Raw genomic sequence first — 21,811 nt, forward strand, 5'->3', positions numbered from 1 at the left:
TTTGCAGCGTTCGCCGAAAGATGCTCCAGAAGACTTGCGCGCTTTCCTGAACGAAACCGCTGTCACCGACACTCTTCGATTGCTGGGGCCGAATTCCAGCGAGCCGGTTGTCAAGTTGCGTAGGTTTCGTTCCCGATTTCCTGCTGCAGGCACGTCATTATCTGTCCTAATAGGTGGTCTTCAACACGTTTGCCGCCCGAGATGGGGAGCACCGTTTCGGACTCGGAACCGGCGCCGCAGGCAATCCTTCGGGGTCACACGAGCCCAGTGACAGCGCTCTGTCTGCTGGGGCATAGCGAACGCGCTCTCAAGTCAGCTAAGCCACGCTCCGGTGTATGGGAAGACGCTCCCACAATAAACTGGCCCCGTATTGTCGTCTCAGGAGACTCGCGAGGTAACCTGCTGGTTTGGGATCTAGACCTCGAGCAGGTCATCGCTAACCAGAAACAGAGCACTGAGGCGCCACTGCTCTCCATTGAGGCAGCAACCGATGAGCCGAACCTTCTCATAACCCACAGTCGCGATGGTTGCGTCAGAGTCATCCAGATGGACCAGTTATCGAGTTCCGTGGCGGACATGAGGCATGCGGCTGGTGAGATGCTGGAGCCTTTTCCGATGTCCAGAGGACGAGTGCTATTTCGGGGCGAACCGCACGGCTTCTGCCGCCCAGGGATCATCGAGTTCGCAGCATCCGATCGCATCCTTATAGCCACCAGTGGCGGTAAAAATCATGAATCCATCTACCTGTGGGATGCGCGGGTCAGCAGCGAGAAACCCGTTGGTAAGCTCTGTCGTGAAGGGACTCTGGAAGCGAGGCGATCATCTTCGACCACAGCTGGTGGCGATGGGATTTCCGCGCTTTGTTTATGTATGAAAGCCTTGCCTGCAGAGCGCACACTTCTCGCAGGCTACGAAGATAATCACATGTGTGCCTGGGACTATCGCGGACGTTCCGATTTACCGGTTGCGGAGGTTCCCGTGTTCCGGCACGCTCAACCGCTCCTAGCGCTGGACAGCATCCGTCCGCTCGCCGTAGACGGCTCGGAGCGGTTCTATACTCTCGCGACGAGCGGTTTTCATGGACAAGTTGCTATGATGCGCTATGCACCAGCGACAGCCTGCTTTGAGACCACTGCACAGCTCACTGTGGCCAACGCGGCGATCTCCGAACTCGCCTATCGTCCGAGTGATACCCGCATACTCGTTGGAGGATGCTCAGATCACGGTGTTCGGGTACTTTCGGCCAAGTCGCCGTACAGAAAACTCGCACTGTTGCGAAAACACCGCGGTGCCGTTCGATGCTTACGGTTTGCTGACTTTGGTTCAGTCTTCGCGACCGGTGCTGACGACTCCGCTATCGCCATCTGGACTATCTATGATACCTCATTTATTTCCAATGCTTAAGGAGGCGTGTCGTTGCATCAGGCGGTGCAGATGCGCGAGGCGGCTCAGTGCATTGCTTGATAGAGCCGAAAAAGGAGCACCCACAGGGGATACGATCGATGCAAGTACTCCAAAAGCTCCATGAAGGGAAAGCAGGTTGTGCAAGTGAACCAGCAACGCAGTCACACTGGTTACGGCGATTGCCAACCCTGACGCACGGCGCGATAATATTGGCACTTTGTTTGGTGGTCGCCCAATGATTCCTTCCATTCTCCACAACAAAAGGAGGTAGTTGAGCGTTAGCATCAACATCAGCGCGGCCGCCTGAATGCCGTACAACCAGAAGAGGTCAGCGTTCGGGCCAATCCGGCCATGTCGTGGCAAATAAACTGTCCAGAGAAAGACGATTCCTCCAAAGTTGTCCGTCATTCGATTGCTCAAAATCCATGGCCCTAGGAAGAACCAAAATAGGGCAAGCGTCAGTGAGATGGCAAGTTGTTTTGCGCAAAGCTTCATCCGCCGGAGGGTCTCACCGTGACGCACCTGGGAAGGATGCTGATGCACAGCACCATAGCTTGGCTCTGGGTGCAGTCCGCACTTTCTCATGAGAACGAGGGCCGCGGATAAAACCACAAGCGCTGCACAGCCGATCAACAACGTCATTACTCGAAAAAAGTGAGGCATATTGAGGAAAAGAATCAAGCGGCACAGATTCGAGGCACGGCCCTCTTGGGGGACGTTCACTATGCTCTGGGCATCGTCTAGAAACGAAAGGATCTCCGTCACTGTGTCCGGTCCACAAAGCAGTTCATCAGGACTGTTATTGATTCGCTGCAGGCTAACTCGTACGTCTCTGCCGGCTACCTCACGCATCAGATTCTTTCCTATAGTGTACAGGCAAAAACGTCGAGACGGCGGGCAATACCGACTTGCTCTTCCGACAGGAACTCCATCCACTGTGACCTCAAAATCCGGAGAAGAACACGCTCTAGACCGGAACCAAATCACAAAATAAAGCTCGGAATTAGCATAGTCGTGAGGTTTTCTGCTAATCTCTGAATCCGCAAAGAACACTGGAGCCCGCATCCACACTAGGAGCCACGGTGGTACCTCGTTTCGCTCAGGCTTTGTGCCAGTTCGTAAGGAGAAATCCCGGAACCCCAGGGCTCCCATGGTGGAGCTCGCGATGATAACTCGGAAACGGCGCTCGTATCGCAAGTCGGCAAGCTCCAGATCAAGGAGACGTTTTCTTGGAACAACAGAATAGAGTCGCGGACAGAGGCCCATGAGCGTATGCAGGTGCCCTGACAGGTACACGAGCGGCCGGTTTTTTGCTGCCTTCCCCAGCGTTGAATGCAGGTCTAACTCAGTGTTAATAAATGATGATGGATAGTGAGCAGCAACGAACACAAAAGCGGAATCAATACCTTGATTCAACGCGCCCAACTCCAGATCTTCTCGTTGATCTCCACGTAGACGAGAAAGATCCCCGAAAAAGTTTAGAGGTCGGTGCAGGCTTGGTTCTGGCACTGCATCTACCCGCATAACAGCGTAGCTGCCGTTATGGAAGCTAAACCAACTGAATCGCGGCTGAAGGCACGAGACATTCGCTAGTGAATGGTACAACTGGCAATGTTGGCCGTAGTAGCGGTTTGTTCCCGCGAGTCGCGATGGCACACCAAACATGTCGTGGTTTCCCGGTAGATCAATCCAAGCGGTTTCCGCTGGAATGATCCCTTCCACCCGAGCTCTTTGGACGATTTCGGAGTACTGCGACCATTCGTCTACGCGCTGCTCGGAGAAGTGGCCAAGGCCTCTCCGCCGCTTCGCATTCGTGATATCACCGGTAACGATAACAACATCCGGCGCTACGAACGGTATCGCATCAAACACAATTGTCTTGAAATTATCCAGCGCGTCCACGTTCTGGTAATCGAGGTGAATATCGCTTATCTGCAGAACGGTGAAGAAACTGTCTCGAACTTGCGCTGGCAGCGATGCGGCGGAGCTTCGAGACGCATTCTCCGTGAAGCGATGCTCTGCTGCAGTCTTTTGCTGATCATGCGCAAGCGCGAGGTGTTTCTCGAAAATATTTCCCAAAAATCCATAAAGCTGGAGGAGTAAAATCAATCCAAGGAAGAGTCGGAGCGAACCCAGGCGAAAACCAAGCATTCGAGTTCAGCTCCGTCGAACGCTGTCCTCCGGGGCAGCGCTGACTCGTGCTTCACGTGCTTAAAGCTACAACGCAGACCACAGTTTTACAGTTCAAACTTGTTTACTGCACAGGCCTTTTATCCAGGCTGCGCGAGTCACTCTAAGGATCTCAGCTTCTGTTGCGATGCAGCTGTCCTTAACTGTCAACCTTTGTTCCCGTTCAAACGGTCTCGGCGTGGGTGCGTAGCAGGATAACAGCTTGCTTTCACACCGGCCACGGCAATAGTCTCTAGAGATACGTCAAGAACTTCCGCTGCAGTTCAAAACAGATGCCCGCTGATCCCAGTCACCACTGAAGCAGCAAATCTTTGCTCTGCATAGAAACGCGCTCGCGGAGACAAGGGCTTTTAGTTACGCCATTTGCACTCTACCCCCAGGTGCGTGTCATCAAATGCTTTTTCGCTGTTTAGAGCAGACGCGTTCAAACTGCATTCTTTTGAAGAAATAAAAACCCAAGTGAACGGAATTGATATAGAAGTCGGGGATCCTGGAGTGCCTTCTTTGTCAGTTTCGACAAGAAAATGGCAAAAATTCCTCTTCCCGCCAGCCATCGAGGAAATAAGAGCAAGTGACGAAGGAAAAAAGAAGAAACAAAGGTGAGCCAGACGAGAAAAAGTGTTCGCCCGACGGGACGATGACGAGACTAATGGCACAGAGGGCGCGAGTTCCAGCAATCCTTGCGATGATGAGTTCCACCAGCCGCGATAAATGCAAGCAGTTCGTGGATTGATACTTCAACACTGTTATTAGTATCAAACGTTGCGCGGTTCTGAAGAAGAGACCCGCGGAGCTGAACCGATCGAACTCTGTGAGGCATCCTCTAAAGCTCGAAGTGTGCAAGGAGAAACTGAAAACGATAGCATAGGATCAGTCACAAAAGTATGGGAGGCGTCCGCGCGTGGATATTTATTTATCCTAGGTGAGGTTGGAACATTTTTCTGTGTCACTGACATGCGTAGTATGCCGAAGCTGTAAACGTAAAAGTATTTCGGAAAAATCTCAAGGCAGGAACAGTGCAAGCAGTTTGGTGTTACATTTTAATATTGCGCCTCTATCGTGGCGCGCTCAATTTCCAGAATACATTTACGCAACTCAACCGCTGTTTCCAGGTGGAAACCTATTTGGCGTGGAGCACCCGCAGTAACCAACTTGAACTTGCGCGGTCTAGTTTCCGGGGGTGCTTTGCGTTCCCTCAGTTTGCTTCGCTGCCTTCGAAGCTCGTGCACTGGGTCTTAAATGCGCGTCACCGGGGAGCTGCAGCCTGCACCGCTCGACTCGCAAACAAAGGATGACACACCTTCAGCGGTGAGCCCGCAAACGCCAGCTCAGTCTGCATTCGGAGCTCACGAGCAACGAGAGGCTCCTCCAATCAAGAGAAAGCGTTTTCGCAACTCGAGCGTGCGGTCCTCGAGCAAGGGTGAGCAAGGAGCACCACTGAGCGAGCTACATATGCTCGAGAAGGGCAAACGGGAGCTAGAGGAGAAGCTTGCGCGAATTGAGCGTCAGATTTATGATATGGAAACCTCCTACTTGGAGGATACTTGGATACATGGAAACGTTGCCCGCGGCTGGGAAACACTTATGCGCAAAGGATCGCGTTTGCGAGATGGAGCTGATGCAAGCGCACGAGGTTCCGCAGCTTCGCATCCGCGAACCCGGAAGATCCTGGACAACGATCGAATCTTTTCGCGCTCTTCGGCAACCTCTCCTGTTGGCAGAGCTCACGGAGTTCGTCATCCGAATGCGGTAGGCCTTGCTGGAGACGGACTCTCAAGGGATAACCGCAGAGGCGTTCCTAGTCGACAAAAGAAGAGACGACCAACAGTATTAGGCGTGCCAAGCATTCGCATCCCCTTGAATATCGCTGAGAACTCTCCAGCATCTTCATGAATACTTTTCTTGGCTTCGCGAGCGTACTACGTACTGTTCATAGCGGCTTCTTGCGGGATCATGGGCCCGGAAAAGGACCGTCAAAGATTCATTTATATGCTCCAGCTCCTTTGATGGTGCAAGATCGGTGCTTTGAACCAGAGTCACCCCGGATGTGCGATTGCTGCCGCAACCCTGAACTAGGCCAATGCCCTTCCTCAAACTTTAATGTGTGCCATTAACCTTGGGCAAGTGTTTTCTCTATGGCGTAAGGGATAGATCTGTTCCAGAGTGTGTCGCTGTGACATACTCCGTTCACTTCGATCCTTTACTGCTGTGCTCAGATGGTCGCGAGGCATCATATCTTGCGCTGAATTCACTGCATGTCTAGTGCGATGGCTCGTGCCCGATATAAGTGGTCGTCCTTTTTTTGGATGTGCAATCACAGGATTAGTTATGTGTGCGGTTGCAGATCTGTTGCTTTCCGCCAGTATAAAAAATCTGCGCGCTTTCCATTTTCATTCTAAGAGCTGAATACCGATGTTGTCAAGCCTCTCGCAGATTCGACGTAAAGGTTGACAGATGTTTTCGCGTAGCGCTAGCTATATTCGTCTGCTTCGCATTTGCTGTCCAGGAACTCAATCTGGTACAGTAAAAGAGCGCAGGTACAGTCCCCGTCAAGACGTATGCAACTATCAATTGTATGCCAGATGGTAGGTGGGTTCTCCGCGTGCGTTTCTGTCTCGAATCGTCTAAGCTATATGACTCATAGGTGGATGCACGCATTCGGTACGAGCGCATGCACCTTGTTTTAGTCTTTCACCTCAATTGCGTTCCATCCCCAGCCGTGTGTCATCAAATGCTTTTTAGCGATTTGTACCAGATGCATTCAAAGTGCGTTCATCTAAAAAGAATATAAAACCATGGAAGAGGTATGCACACGGAAATCAGGAATCCTAGAGATTTGTCATCACCGGCTGCCGGCAAACAATGAAAAAATCCTCTCCTCGATGTTACTCGAGCAAAGACAAGCGAATGAAGAAGAAGATGGTGATGAGGGGATATAGGCGAGAAATCGTGCCTGGACGACGGGATGATGACAAGACTTCGGTTGAACGGAGGGCACGACTTCGAGGACTCCTTGCAGTGGTGAGTACAATCAGCGGCACAGCAGGCATGGACTTCGTGAAACGAGATTCCAACGCTGCCATCAGTATCCGACGATATGCTGTTCTGAAGACGAGACCCGAGCAGTTGACGTGATCCGACTTTGTTAGGAGCCTCTTACGCTCGAAGTGTGCAGGGAGAAGCTGAAGCCCGGAGCACAGTCCTGTCCAAAAAGGCTGGGAAGCGTCCGTGGGTGGATAGTAACGTTCCCGAATCGCTCTCCAGCTTGGATCTTCCTTCCGATACGTGTTTCCTTGGAGACGATATAATGTACCAGAAATCCTCCATCGAACGGATAGGCGCCCTCTTCATAGTGCAGCGAACAGCGCCTTCGACGAGGTATCGCTCAGAAGACGCCCGTGATCTTTTTTGGACCGCACCGGGCGCGGAAACGGTGACGGGCACTGCGGAGGGCGTCCTTTGCTCTCCGAGGGCGCGTGCCGAGCGCTGGTGCGAGCGTTCACGTGACGCATGGCAGGCCTCGGAGGACAATTTGAGATGGAGCTATATGAACACGAGGCCACAGCGAATTGTCATCGATGCGCAAGGCGCAGCGTGGATAGGCACGAAGAAGATGAAAGAGCCAAGCGAAGCGTGGATCGCGAATAGCGCCGGTGCACGCGATGCGTTGACAACACCCGGAAGGAGCGGGATTGGGACGTGAGCGCGGCCACATGCATCCTTCGACTGCTGAAAGTGAGGCTGGCACCATATGAGGGACCGGCGCTTCAAATGCTGGAGGTAAGATATAGGAGAATGATGCAGTCGCGGAAAAATCCCACAAAGGCTGGTGTTGATGCCAGTTGGAAGAGGCCAAAATTTTAGAGCGTGCATCTGAGTTAGAGGGCCAGTTGTATGTCATTCTGACGTGGGTCTAGAGGTCGAGGTCATGAAAAATATGTCTCGCCTGACAAAGACGAGGTCACAGAGCCAGGCTGGCCTCATGCAGAGCCGCTCCCGAATTCGCCATACTCCCCTTCGATACCAAGTGCTCGTGCGAGGCGGCTACGAGACGCGCCCCATACGTGAGGCGCTCATCGGGGTGCTGCGTCAGGTAGGCGTGGGGTAGCGCACTCCCCGGCGCCGTCATCAGGGTCGTTCTGATGCCGGATGCGGCTGGGGGTGCGCTGCTTTGAAGGAGTCTTCGCGCTATTCTGCGCAGCAACGACGAGACATTCCTCGAATATTTCAGCGAAACGCTTGCGAGAGAACCGCACCTGACGCACTTCTGCAAATATGGAAGTAGCAGTTACAGTTTCTGGAAGATGCGACAGAGTGTACGCACAGTCCTCAAAATTGCCGCGCAAAAGACAATCCTGCAGCACTCTAAGGATAGCAAGGGCGGCCTTGAACAGAAAAGCATCACCGAGAAGAAAAAACGCATCCCATATGCGAAGAGCATCATCCAAGGGAAGCACTCGACAGTAGAGGGACATGATCCAGCTGATGATATACATGTCGGACTCAATTCCTATGGCATCAAAGTGAGCTGCCAGTACGGGATTCTCCGAAAAAACTAGTCTCTGTTGCAGCAAAAGATAAGCCTGCACTTCGGGATTCTGCATTTTGTAAAATGAGGACAGGCAGCGGGACTTGGAGAGAATGTTCGCAAAGCAACAAAACGCAGTCGGAGCATCTAGATACAGCAATAGCGCAGCAGCCAGGTAGGACATGCCCTGCGAATACCCGAATTCTGGACGAAAATGGGCGTATGCCTCTAAAAGGCGCCGAAGCTCGCTCTGAAACGGCGAGCCTTCCGCGTGGAAAAACCCCAGCTGTGGGAAAGTGCGAGGCAGATCGAGAACGATCGCTTTCTGGGCAGCTGGACAAATGCCTCCGTCCATTCGCTCCTTTTGGTGTGTAAGTAATGTCTCTGCCTCACCACCAGCGCCGCCCAAATCCCCATCTGCTTGGCCGATTGTAGCGTCCTGGTGATGCAACGCACGTCGAGTCCTTTTCGCTTGTTCGCAAAGGACATCGAACAGACCCGGAGCGATTTGCATAGCATTTCCAATCAACCGAGGCCAGGCTTGTCCGCGGACGTTCGAAGGTATTCCTTCAAAGATCAGGCTCCGAATGCGTTTCGATTTCAATCGCTTTTCCCAGTTGGGGATGATATCTTGTTCCCATTCTTGTGCTAGTTTTCCCTGGTACTCTTCCCAGTCCAGTAGCTCTCCGGAAGACTTGAAGGTCCTCAAAACATGCCAGCGTGAGTGATGTGCACTGTTCTGCGACTGCTTTGCACTACCGGGAGTCGCTGTCCGCTCCGCAAGGGGCTCGGCAGGCTCGCCTCCCCTGAACTGCAACTCGCCGTCCTCGCTTTGCCATAGGCGATTGCGCAGGCGCCTCCAAACGGAACCTGAGCGAGAGCGCAGCCGTCTAGACGCACTGATCCACCCCACTTCCTCAGTTTCAACGTTTGAGCAGGCGTCATTTCGGAAAAAGTCTGTGGCGTTCACCACCGTGAAGCCCGAACTCCGCGAGCACTCAGGATCCAACGCTTGTTCCGGGACAGGAATCGGCTCCTCGCCGAGGTCAACCTCGCTCCAAAAAACAGGTCCCTGCACCTCATTGCGTTGAGCTTCCTTCCCTGAGCCCATATTTCTTTCCGCATCCAGGAGTACCTCCGTAAACAACACTCATAGGGCACCCCTGCAGGATATCTGCGAAACCCATGTAAATTAAAATGTAGTATGGAATTGCGCGCTCTGCTCCCGTCTTTCAATTTATTCCAAACACTCTTTACATACGCAACCTCAACACCACAAGTGCAGCAATAAGGGACCAAGATTCATATGCGCTTTAGGATTCTCGGTTGTCATTTCGTTGCGGATCCTTCGACTCCTTCCCGCCGGAACTCTTGATGTTAGCGGAATCGTGATGGTTCGTGAAGCCTTCAATCAAGGCTTCGTAAATTAATCGACGTCATGACCCAAATCATAACTAAACGCCTCCTCGCTTGGCCTTTCCTTACGTATAGCATGCTCACATCGCGCACACTCCAGGCTTTCTATGCCTCTGTTTCAAGGTCAATGGTGCGCGCAGCAATTCGCACCGCTGGGTTGACGACGGAAAATACCTGACGATGACTGCTGCAGACTTGTTTACGAGCTCGAGCCAAAAGTTCACTGATCGTCTCATGTCATATAATCGATTACTTCCGCAACACGACTCCTCCTCTTTTCGTTTCCATCAACGAAACGGCATCCGGCTGTGTCGAGATATCTCCAATGGGTATGCCCCCGGAAACTCTCGTATCCTCTGTTTGCATCGGGAAGAGCCGTGGAATCCAACTTCGGTCACTGCAGCGGTCGCTGCCAGTGGAGACAGCGCCACGCTTTGCACGAAGGGAGCGTAGATGGGTTCAAATTTCTCGACTGGCTCTCCAGCTTGGATCTTCCTTCCGATACGTGTTTCCTTGGAGACGATATAATGTACCAGAAATCCTCCATCGAACGGATAGGCGCCCTCTTCATAGTGCAGCGGACAGCGCCTTCGACGAGGTATCGCTCAGAAGACGCCCGTGATCTTTTTCGGACCGCACCGGGCGCGGAAACGGTGACGGGCACTGCGGAGGGCGTCCTTTGCTCTCCGAGGGCGCGTGCCGAGCGCTGGTGCGAGCGTTCACGTGACGCATGGCAGGCCTCGGAGGACAATTTGAGATGGAGCTATATGAACACGAGGCCACAGCGAATTGTCATCGATGCGCAAGGCGCAGCGTGGATAGGCACGAAGAAGATGAAAGAGCCAAGCGATGCGTCGATCGCGAATAGCGCCGGTGCACGCGATGTGTTGACACCACCCGGAAGGAGCGGGATTGGGACGTGAGCGCGGCCACATGCATCCTTCGACTGCTGAAAGTGAGGCTGGCAGCATATGAGGGACCGGCGCTTCAAATGCTGGAGGTAAGATATAGGAGAATGATGCAGTCGCGGAAAAATCCCACAAAGGCTGGTGTTGATGCCAGTTGGAAGAGGCCAAAATTTTAGAGTGTATGCCAGCTTTAGTGGACCTGTTCCATTGTATTTTTACATGAGTGTACTGTACAAGAATATCGCATCGGGGTGAGCCGGCGCAACGAAGCTGCATGACGATGTGGCCCGCTTAGCGGATGGAATCCGATAGATGACAACAGAGGGGCCCTCTTCCATCGAAAGTGCGCTGCTATGTTGGTTAAATACGATATTCTCTGTTGATTCCGCGACGTACAGCGAAGCGCGCTCAGTATTTTGGAACAAACCCTCAAAGTCGAACGGGGCTTGTCCACGACCCAGTGCCCGAGACGCGGCTGGGAAGGATTCTGTTGTTTTGGAGAGATTTACATGCTCGCTGCCCGTTCTCTGCAATTGTCGAGGTTCGAAGACAAGCCGCTTGACTCTTCGCGGCTGAACCTGAAGTTGAGAAATGCCCCTGCGTGCGATGGTCCATTATTTGAATAAATTCCTGCAAACAACGCCGAGTCTCCCCATAAAAGTGGAAAAGCAGTTCGGGGTCGAATCACTGGTGCTGTGGCATACGAAATGGACTACGTTGGATAATCTCTTAGGAAGCTTTTTGGATCCTACTCTAGGCATTCTCAAGTCACTGCGCTCGTGAAAGAAGCGCCAGATTTGTGAACACCAGGCCTAAAACGCAATGCCTGGGAACGCGATAACAGTAGAAGCGCGGTTTCTGGTGGCGGATCGTGGGTCACTAAGATGAATCATATTTATCCCTACTTGTACAGATTGTTCAGGTGGATTCGTGGCAGCCGCCAGCACGACGATCTCGAACCGCCAAAACCTGCCAACCTACGACGCTGTCGCACAAGAGACTGGGCACCTTCTCCAACTGCTGGATGGGAAACGTCGGGAGCTCTGCCAGGCAACGCAGGAGAACAGCCGCCGGTATTCTTGCTGGCAGCCACGAGTCCCAGGCTACTGTTTGTGGTTCGCTGTTCGCGGCTTGCCTCGGACTCGAGACACGTAGTTCGTTGGGCCACTCGCCTGGACAAGAATGCGGGGCCGGCTCCTCTACACCCAGATTTGCAGACGGCACAAAGATTGAGCGGCGTCTTGTTGGCAAGTTCACCTCGCCTACGGGCCTTTACTCTCGGGAGCTATGGGACGAGCGGAAGGTCCGGCGGCTGATCTTGCACAATCGCTTAGCACCACGTTTCCCGGGTGCAGAGTTCCCTGTTCGAGTGGTCGTAGAAGACGGAGTCAAGCGCATCAATATGGAGGGTAAGGGTCTATGTCCTGAATATATTCAACACGAAATGGTTAGTGCGCTGGAAGAGTGCCCGATATGCTTCTTGTACTACCCGTGCTTGAACACAACACTCTGCTGCCACAGGGGAATATGTACGGAATGTTTCCTTCAGCTTCGCCCACAGCGAGTCGTTGCCCACACGACAACGTCGTCGTGTCCGTTCTGCAAGCACGAGCTGATGGAGATCGTTTTCCATGGTGCACGATCGGAGAAGGAAATGGATCAGCTTTACGAAGAAGAGAGTCGCGTAAGAGAAGCAATGGAACAGGCACGGGCTCGCCAGGAAGCCGAAGCAGCGGAACGGAGGCTGGAGCTCAGGAGAATGCGAGTAGAGCACTGTATATCAACGCTGCGGGCCGTTGTGGCTGCCGCAGTCCATGAACGATTCGCACAATGGCTCAATTTCGGTGGCGATTCTTTGCATGAAGCGAGCCGTCCGCAATCAGACGCAGATTGGAGAGCGTCTCTTCCAGAACCACCGGAAGACTTGCAAGACTTTATGAACATATCGACTGCGCGGAAAAAAATATGTACATCTTTGCGTCGAACAAAATCCAGCCCGGTTATAACGAGTCGGACGGGTATTTCGGATCATATAGAACACTCCTATGAGCGCCATCTAGCACTTGCGCAAGCTCACGGATGGCGAGGAAAGGACCCCCTGCACAATCGGACTGGAACGTTCAAATCTGAACAGCCGCGAGGTGAACCTAATAGCGAGACCCAACCAGCTACATGCAACCATTCTGAACTGCAAATTCTTCCCCTGGAAACGGTACCGAACCAGTACACGAGTTCGCGACGACCTTCGCTGTCTTCTCCAGGGGTCTACGCTTCCTCTTCTCTTAATACGGTACCTGATTCGTCTCGTGCCCAAGATTCCGACGTGCTTACGCAGCAGATGAGGCGTTTCGCTCCGGATGCTTCACCTGGGCAAGTCGCGATCAGCACTGATCCAGAAAGATGGAACTACAAACGTCGAAGATCAGCACGTTGCGTGAGCGTCTCCTCGAGCGCGGAACTTCTTTTGACTGTGAATTTGATGTGCCACAATACCTCCGAATCCGGTGCAACAGGAAGGAATCGCAGAAATGAACAGAGCGATACGTGCGAGCTTCCCGCCAGTGCGTTTTTGCGTCGATGGACTGGATCCAGCCGAGACCTCTACTTTGCCTGGGAACAAGAGGAACTTGCTCTTCTGCATGATATGGAGGCCAGAGGGCTCTTGGACTGGGCCGAGGAAACTGACATTACTTATGAGGAGCTGCTGCTAATTGAAGCAATCCGTAGAAGTCTCCTGGGGAACACGTAAACGCGAGACCAGGATGACCGAAGTGGCCGTCATCCGCTGCAGAATCTATGTACGCTTACCGACCGATTTGTGTGCAATACCCCAGTTATCAGCGAATTTTGCCAGAATGCGTTTTGACAGAGCGAGAATCGCTCCATGTTCGCGAGCAGTCACTTTGTCAAGATCGCAAATGCCCGCACTCCTTAGAGTCGAGGCTCCCGTTTCTGATGCAGTCGCGAGAACGGCAGAACTATGGGTTGTTTGGATTCCACGCAACAAAGATCACGAACACAAATGACTTTCCAATACTTTTAGCAGGATAAAGGTCGATTATAGGCCTCTAATACGTTGTCAGTTGCTGGACACCTTGTTGATCATGCACCAGCTCAAGCACGTTGGACAGACTCGTCGAACCAGTTTGCGCGCTACGCTGACTAGCCTCGAAACTGGGAAGTGTGCAGATAAATGTTGCATCATTTCACACATATGTCTAACACAGCAGCTCTTTTGTCAGCTTGTGCACCTCATGAATATATTCAAGCATACATGTCAGATGGCGTTTGAGAAACGGGTCCGATCGGCGAAGACGAGGGCCCGCATGCACGCAACCTGCATGGATTGTCGGCGGCCTCGCAGCGCGTCATGGAGGCGAATACTGTGCTTGTTTACCTCTGATAACGACTGGTCGTGTTGGGATATACATGGGCAAAAAGGAAGAAACTCTGCGTGGTGCTCCCACATCGGATTAAGGTGGAACGATGTATTTCGCATCCTGGTCCAGCCTTTCGATTCCCTCCGAACTTTCTTTCTCGGTGTACTGCCTCGGTATCCAAATTGCACCATCAAGCGATTACGGATTCTTATGTAACTTTTGGATTCGCTGTCACCCTTTTTCGGAACTGTCTCTTCGATACGTTGCCGCCGGAGTTCATTACGTCACCGGTATCAAGTTGCTCCATGACACACACGAGGAGAAGTTCGTACACTTCTCCACAGCATTACCTACTTCTCAGGCACAGGAATCCATTCTTCCGTTTTCCTTGCAAACGGCAAGCTCAAATCACGCTTTCCTCAAGTTTTCGGTGTTTCTGTCTCGGAATATCTCGCAGGTGCAGCAATCGGTGCCGCAAGACTGACGGGGGCAAGAAATCGATGTCGACCCTTGACGACTTGTTCAATAGCTGAGGCCGGAAGTGCACTGAACTACTCACGCCGAAGAGTCGATTCCGTTCGAAAGGAAAATCTCCCTCTCTTTGTGGACATCCTCGAAGCGGCACTCGGCAGCAGCATGACGTGGCTCAATGGAACTGCACCCCAGGGCTCTTGTGTATTCTGGTTCCATGCCAAAGGGTCTTGGACTCGGACGATGGTCATTGCAGCGATCGCTTCTTCAAGAACGCGCATCACGGATTCGCAGGAAGAGAGCGAAGACGAATCGTCCTTGCTCGAATTGATCTCCTGTCTGACTATTCCTCCCGGTTCTTTTTCACCATAGACAACATCGCTTTCCACGAATCCCGTATCAAACGGGACGGGCGGACCTGCCATGCCGCGGACAGAGAACTCGCCGATGGCACCTCCTTGAACAGGCTCGTAAGTCTTGGGTACTGCAGTCGGCGCGAAAACGGCGCTCGATATCGAGGTGACCATGCTGCTCCCGTGATGGGCATTGACTGAGCGCTGAATCAAGAGCTCATATGCGACAGGGCGGCGCTCGGAAGCTGACGTGTGGAGGAGAGATCGGAGCACCTGCGCACCGTCAAGCGTGATCGCTGCAAATGGCGCTCGTGGGCTCAGTGCAAAGAATGTGACAACGGCAAGTGAGGCACTGATCGCGGTCTCCGCATGAACATGAAAAGCGTTCACTTAAGCTGGAAGTAGCGAAATCGAGGCAATAGCGCTGCAATCAATTTTCCTCCGCTGTTTAGAAGGAGCTGGAGGAAATAGAGAGACCTGCGTATTTCACGCCCAAACCAAGAGAGGCGAAAAGGAAGCATTAGCAGAGAGAGCTCGCCAGGCAGGTGTTGATGGCATTGGAAAGAGACTCAAACTTTAGAGGGTGCGCCTGACATAGGTGAGTTCGTCAGTTCCACTTCATTCCAACACACGTGTACCGATGTTTTGCTCAGAGCAGTTTTTTAGAACATGCATACCAGTAAACGTTCTTTATTATTGTTTTTCCTCGGAGGCAACCGATGAAAAGAATGTACTCTCTAGATTGGAGGGCGCTCGCTCGAAGAATTTGTACCACCACGCAGGCTACTAGTGGACGACCTCACTTATACAAGCTAGTCACTCTGTGTTCAGCATGTGCACAAAACATGTTATTCGCAGTCCTTATCCTATAAGATGTGCACCCAAGATAGAGCTCAGCAAGCTCCTTATATATGGCCTCCTACAGATCAATCTAGTCCATTCTACATGTTCTCTAAGAATATTGGTAGAGTAGCCAAAGGATATGAAATTTGAACACTACTGGTACTAAGGATGATTAAGAGATACGGATGCGTAAAGAGACAGGATCGCTTTTCAGGAACATCTTCTCGCGTTTAATATCTTTGTACTGGTGTCATTCTGAAACGATAATGTTTATTGCAGCAGACTCTGTTGCTCGACTCATTGACGAATACTTTGTTCGGGAGAGTCAGTAGAAATGTGAATTGGTAATCCTGAGGGCAACCCGCCTTTAATTATGAAGAGACAATCGATTAAGGTGACATCATCAGTCGAAATGGCGATTCAGTTGTGTAGTCGCGAAAAAAAAAGCTCGTAATTGTTATGATCGACCAACTCATCCTCCTTTTTCGAAGCACATGTCATGGGTTCTCCATTCCAGATTGTTCTCCCACATTCTTAGGTAATATCCCTGTCTATAACTTACCACCGGCCAAGAAGTAAGCAGCCACTATTGGTGTTAAGCTGCTCCTTGTGCCAGCCTATTTTTCTATTTTCAGTCTGGCCGTTGGTGCCTTCTTAGTTGTCGCGTGCTAATACATCGCCCATGATTGAATGCACAAGTCTAACTCATCCGTGACAGTTCGCTTCGACGAATCGTTCTTCGAGAGGTTAGTCTCTGCCTAAACCAGCCATGAGCTTCCGGGTTGCTTCTCTGCTCCTGAGCGGGACTGAGCGAAAGGTGCGCTCTGGTAGTTAGGCCCGCTCGCGATGCAAAAAGTGTCGAAATCTTACGTCAAGACTTGGAGATGTAAATATGGAAAAGGCGAGTTTCGATCCCACTGTCTGCTCAGTTCTTCTGAATCCCAGAGCAAAACAAACAGATACTGGGCGAAGCGACCAAAACCATGCCACACCGCAAAATAAATTGGAACGCTAAGAAAGAGTTGGTCCCTGAGAGCAATTATGAAGCATCCATTCAACTACTCGAAGAGCAGCGGCGGAGCTCCTTCATGGTTTCTCCGTTGCACCGAGGAGATGGAAAGCGAATTACAGGCACAGAGAAGACCGACGAAAACGTAGTCTGCATTCACTTCATGGAACCGAGGTCTGAGTCGAGTAATGAGACTCAGCTGCAACCGTTCAAGGCAGACGAAGAGAAACACTCCAAGGTGAGCGTGGATTCCGAGTTGAAGGGCGTCATGGCCGTCGCCGTGCCTCAAAATAAAGAGGACGGGACCAAAGACCGTACCGGAATGCAGATGACGCTACTTCATTTCCCAGGGCTCGGTACGATCGACATTCGGGAATCATTCACTCCAGAATGGAGAGCGGTGGGTTAAATGATGGCGTCGGGAATGATCTCGACGCTCTGAGCATTGTATGGAGGAGAAGAGGGTGCTTAGCGCAGTTCATTCCGAGCGTGGATGAGCGGTCAATATACCATGCGGGTGCGTCTTGACAGGAAAAAAATGAGACCAAGCTGGTGACGCCTACGCGTTCAGATGTACCGAGGCCAGAACGGTATATTCGTCTCCCAGTGCAGTCAGCTGGAGAAGGAAATGATCGATAAGTCGCGTCGACTCGTACAAGCCTATACCGCTAGATATGCAGTACCGCGCTTGGACTGCACTCCTGCTACTTCAGAGGGAGCGTAGAGCGAGTGCCTAAATCGATTTTGTACGCTTCTCGTCGACAGGTTCAGGACGAGCTACACGGATCCTGAGCATGTGTGCTCGATGACACAGATAGAATTGCACAGCGTGAATCAGAGATGGTTCCATTATATGTCGCATGGTAGGTCGAACAAATGTAAGACGAAGAGCAAATAAAAGGTCGGAGGCATTCGCTGCTGTAGTTCCACCAGCAGCAATGCGCTCAAGCGCGTTTTGCGCAGAGACATCAACGACTCGATCACGATCCGAAAATGTTTCGTGCTTCTGGAGCGTCCAGTAGCTTTATGTTGAGCGAACTGCCGATGGAATCTTCTAGTGCTCGGTGCGGACACTGAGCAGGGACGTTGTAGACTAGCGATGGGAAAGTGTATGGCCAAGAGAGAGCATTCGATTCTCGACTCGACGAAGGCACTAGTGTGGTACGGGTCAGCAATCCGGCATGGCTCGAGCGCCTTATACACATACATCAGGAGCCCTTTTCATGGGCAATTGGCGATTGATAATGGCGCACCGTAATCCGATAGTGCAGAGTATTCGAATGCCGCCAGGAAATGGAGTTTCGATCAAAGCCCCCGCCTATGTTGTTATGGATCTGGACGTCAAGCAGAAACCTTATGAGCTTGCTGACCGTCAGTATTGAATCGCCCGCTACCAAGCTGCTTAACTAGAGAGCGTATCCATCGGCGGAACCTAGTGCCTTCTTTTTCAGCGTACGAACAGATCTACGTTGCTTTCTACATTGCTTCGGCTACCCGCGGAGCGCAAAAGCGCTTGAGCCCATATGCAGCGCTCCAGGATTTCAGCGGGTGAAAACGCCGCGTTCGTTAGGTACCGAAATAAAATCTAGTGGCTGAAGTTTCCTCTTCCGTGCGTAACCTCTTCGACCGCAAAACTCAAAAACTCCTTCATTGAAGGCAGGCTACCGCATCCAGCTTGTTCACGTTTTTCGTTCTCGTGCGATCAATGGAAGTTCAAAATATCTCATCGTTGAAAAAGCTTGTCGTGCGCGTAGCGCTAATGACTTTTTCATTACTGCCGAGGAGCGCTCGAGTCCGGTAGCTCAAACTTCACGTCCGACAATACTTGCTAAGCGCTCGGCCCAGTTGCTACCGGCCATGTGGGTTACAATCTGTAGCGCATTCTGCAGCTTCTCCGTTTCACCCAAACCACCGAGAACAGCACACACGGAGCTAAACTTTTTCAGTAAAAATGCAAGCGCTTTCTTCTCCGAAAAATAGTACAATTTAGGTAGTCGTTTGCCGTCGCTATCCTCGCGTTGATTCGTCGCCCCATTGTCGAGGAGCAGCCGCGCGACGACGTCTTCGTGTAGATATTCGAAGAGCCAGCTCGAATGCTGTAGCGCGTCGACAAATTGAGACCAGGGCTGAGGCGTATCCTCACTAAAGAAGTCCTCTATCGAAGAAAACAGTAACAGGACCGGATCTTGTGGAACCAAGAGTTGTAAGGAGCCATCTAGAACGGTATACCCAGCGGCAGCGTTGAGTCCGGCCTTGCCATCAAGAGCATTCGAGGACTCTATTCGCTCTGCCTGACGACTGCAAACAAGCAACCAGCTGCCTTTCCCCAGCTCAGCTCGATAAAGTCCGAAAAGCCTCCACGGCTTGTCGACTTTATCGTCTAGCCGAACCTCCCACAGACATACTCGGAATCGCGCTCCTTGTGCAGCTTTCCGTGCTGACGGCAACTGGAGGCAGCGCTCACGAACGATCAAGTTTTGTCCTTCCAACTCTTTGGGCGTCAGGTATACGCCATATGCCTGGCAGTTCATGAAACAGCCAACAACTCTTGGTGGGTTATCATGCCAGCACACAACAATCCTACAGAGTAGTGCCACAGATTCGCTGCTCCGTGGGACAGCTACTACTGAGCGGCATTCAATTCGAGACAAAAATGCCCCTGGAATGATGCGGTGAAGGACGTGCGGCGCAGACATGTCCCGCCACCGCCCGCGGACGGCGGTCGATGCAGTCGAAGCGCCACATCGTTCAAGATTCGCAGAGTGCGGCTTCCTCAAGAGCGAAAGCGCTTCGCTGTTCAAGTTTGGCCTTGCTCCAGCCGAATACTTTCTTCTACATGGTTCAAGAAGAATACTATTCGGTTGCTAGAGCGTTGCGCTCCGTACTCGCGAGCGGCACGCTTGACGGAGCGCGCGACTTTCGTTTTCGCTATGGCGAGAGCGCGCTCAGCGTTTGGTACGTGCCGATCCTGACTTGCGTTCTATACTATGTTTTTCAGAGAGGAATACAACAATATATGAAAGAAAGGACTGCTCCAAAGCTGAAACAGCTTTTGTTTGTCTATAATATGACGATGAGTTTCGGCTCGGCTGCTCTTTTTGCGGCTCTTACCAAACTGCTGTGGTCTCGTTGGCAGTCGCTCTCCTTCCACGATATGATATGCTCGAAGCAGATGCACGAGGACGGTAGAGTGCAGCTTCTGTACTGGATGAACTACTTCTTTAAGTATATTGAGCTAGCTGATACGCTTTTTCTCGCAATTAGAAAGCGCAAAATAATATTCCTGCACTCGTACCATCATGCTGCGACGCTGGTGCTGTGCTGGTCTCAGCTAGTGGAGCACTCCGCTGTTCAGTGGGTCGTCATTGATCTGAATTTATTTGTGCACATCATCATGTACTACTACTATGCGGTATCTGCGCTTGGAATCAAGCCCTGGTGGCGACGTTATCTGACCAAACTGCAAATATCTCAGTTCGTGATCGACTTGACTGCCTGCGGCTACGCATACGGCTACTATGTGGTCTACGGTTGGGGGTCCTGTTACGGAACCGTCACGGGGGCTTACATGGGGATCGGAATTCTCTTTTCGTATCTCCTGCTTTTCATCAAATTCTATATTGAGACATACAAAGGATCGAAGTCAGCCACGAAACTGAAGGTTTGAGATGATCGCGTTGCGATAGGCTGAGGTGCTCGTTCAAGAGCTACGGCCCGAGACCCCGTGCCCCGCGAACGAATGCTCTCTCGTAGAGTTCTCATGAGAACCGCGGCTGAACTTTGAGCAATAGTAGCCTAGGCTGTCACCAAAGAAACAATAAACATCGGTAGTTTTCGAATCGTACCCACATACAGCACCTACGTGGCCCAATATGAGAAGTCGGCGCTGCTGTAGACGCTATCACCGAATACCTGGCTATGAGCCAGTCTAGCAAATCTCACTGTCTGCAACGCAGGCGGCCTGCGCTTTCGTCTTCCCTGATTGCAGACGGCTCTCGCGCATTCAGGGTTGGTTTGCTTGAAATTGTAGATCTAAGCCCTAGAATATGTTCTTTTACCGCATGCGCGTATGAAGTGGAGTGGTCCATCTAGACCGTTCTGGATGCGTGCCGTTCGCCTTCGAACAGGGATCAGTAGGCACGCTCGCTCAGATGCGAAAACGTTTACGCTAGTTCGAAAAGAAGAAGCAGTCTACACCACGTCAGAATGACATACACCTGGCCCTCTAACTCAGACGCACGCTCTAAAATTTTGGCCTCTTCCGACTGGCATCAACACCAGCCTTTGTGGGATTTTTCCGCGACTGCATCATTCTCCTATATCTTACCTCCAGCATTTGAAGCGCCGGTCCCTCATATGCTGCCAGCCTCACTTTCAGCAGTCGAAGGATGCATGTGGCCGCGCTCACGTCCCAATCCCGCTCCTTCCGGGTGGTGTCAACACATCGCGTGCACCGGCGCTATTCGCGATCGACGCTTCGCTTGGCTCTTTCATCTTCTTCGTGCCTATCCACGCTGCGCCTTGCGCATCGATGACAATTCGCTGTGGCCTCGTGTTCATATAGCTCCATCTCAAATTGTTCTCCGAGGCCTGCCATGCGTCACGTGAACGCTCGCACCAGCGCTCGGCACGCGCCCTCGGAGAGCAAAGGACGCCCTCCGCAGTGCCCGTCACCGTTTCCGCGCCCGGTGCGGTCCGAAAAAGATCACGGGCGTCTTCTGAGCGATAACTCGTCGAAGGCGCTGTCCGCTGCACTATGAAGAGGGCGCCTATCCGTTCGATGGAGGATTTCTGGTACATTATATCGTCTCCAAGGAAACACGTATCGGAAGGAAGATCCAAGCTGGAGAGCCAGTCGAGAAATTTGAACCCATCTACGCTCCCTTCGTGCAAAGCGTGGCGCTGTCTCCACTGGCAGCGACCGCTGCAGTGACCGAAGTTGGATTCCACGGCTCTTCCCGATGCAAACAGAGGATACGAGAGTTTCCGGGGGCATACCCATTGGAGATATCTCGACACAGCCGGATGCCGTTTCGTTGATGGAAACGAAAAGAGGAGGAGTCGTGTTGCGGAAGTAATCGATTATATGACATGAGACGATCAGTGAACTTTTGGCTCGAGCTCGTAAACAAGTCTGCAGCAGTCATCGTCAGGTATTTTCCGTCGTCAACCCAGCGGTGCAAATTGCTGCGCGCACCATTGACCTTGAAACAGAGGCATAGAAAGCCTGGAGTGTGCGCGATGTGAGCATGCTATACGTAAGGAAAGGCCAAGCGAGGAGGCGTTTAGTTATGATTTGGGTCATGACG

At 52.0% G+C, this 21,811-nt stretch overlaps 7 protein-coding genes and 1 non-coding gene across 8 annotated transcripts; 4 read left to right on the forward strand and 4 right to left on the reverse strand.

Moving 5' to 3' along the window:
• Positions 1-201: 201 nt before the first annotated feature.
• On the forward strand, positions 202-1,404 carry CYME_CML171C (hypothetical protein, conserved; the record flags this gene model as incomplete). The annotated part of the gene is made up of 1 exon (XM_005536751.1): positions 202-1,404. The coding sequence occupies one exon, from the start codon at positions 202-204 to the stop codon at positions 1,402-1,404; it is 1,203 nt and encodes a 400-aa protein (XP_005536808.1).
• Positions 1,384-3,555, reverse strand: CYME_CML172C (hypothetical protein, conserved; the record flags this gene model as incomplete). Its single annotated transcript, XM_005536752.1, has 1 exon — positions 1,384-3,555. One exon carries the CDS (start codon positions 3,553-3,555, stop codon positions 1,384-1,386), a length of 2,172 nt encoding a protein of 723 aa, XP_005536809.1.
• A 1,278-nt stretch (positions 3,556-4,833) lies between these two features.
• Positions 4,834-5,487, forward strand: CYME_CML173C (hypothetical protein, conserved; the record flags this gene model as incomplete). Its single annotated transcript, XM_005536753.1, has 1 exon — positions 4,834-5,487. The coding sequence occupies one exon, from the start codon at positions 4,834-4,836 to the stop codon at positions 5,485-5,487; it is 654 nt and encodes a 217-aa protein (XP_005536810.1).
• On the reverse strand, positions 5,104-7,128 carry CYME_CML174T. Its single transcript, XR_002461418.1, has one exon. It is a non-coding gene; the product is annotated as a hypothetical transcript (transcript).
• Positions 7,129-7,667: 539 nt separating this feature from the next.
• Positions 7,668-9,233, reverse strand: CYME_CML175C (hypothetical protein, conserved; the record flags this gene model as incomplete). The annotated part of the gene is made up of 1 exon (XM_005536754.1): positions 7,668-9,233. The coding sequence occupies one exon, from the start codon at positions 9,231-9,233 to the stop codon at positions 7,668-7,670; it is 1,566 nt and encodes a 521-aa protein (XP_005536811.1).
• Positions 9,234-11,470: 2,237 nt separating this feature from the next.
• Positions 11,471-13,195, forward strand: CYME_CML176C (hypothetical protein, conserved; the record flags this gene model as incomplete). Its single annotated transcript, XM_005536755.1, has 1 exon — positions 11,471-13,195. One exon carries the CDS (start codon positions 11,471-11,473, stop codon positions 13,193-13,195), a length of 1,725 nt encoding a protein of 574 aa, XP_005536812.1.
• A 5,109-nt stretch (positions 13,196-18,304) lies between these two features.
• On the reverse strand, positions 18,305-19,033 carry CYME_CML177C (hypothetical protein; the record flags this gene model as incomplete). Its single annotated transcript, XM_005536756.1, has 1 exon — positions 18,305-19,033. One exon carries the CDS (start codon positions 19,031-19,033, stop codon positions 18,305-18,307), a length of 729 nt encoding a protein of 242 aa, XP_005536813.1.
• Positions 19,034-19,227: 194 nt separating this feature from the next.
• CYME_CML178C (probable long chain fatty acid elongation enzyme Elo1p) lies at positions 19,228-20,169 on the forward strand (the record flags this gene model as incomplete). Its single annotated transcript, XM_005536757.1, has 1 exon — positions 19,228-20,169. The coding sequence occupies one exon, from the start codon at positions 19,228-19,230 to the stop codon at positions 20,167-20,169; it is 942 nt and encodes a 313-aa protein (XP_005536814.1).
• Between the last annotated feature and the right edge of the window lie 1,642 nt (positions 20,170-21,811).

This window comes from Cyanidioschyzon merolae, chromosome 12, assembly GCF_000091205.1.
Source record: "Cyanidioschyzon merolae strain 10D DNA, chromosome 12, complete genome".
Taxonomy (NCBI): Eukaryota; Rhodophyta; class Bangiophyceae; order Cyanidiales; family Cyanidiaceae; genus Cyanidioschyzon; species Cyanidioschyzon merolae.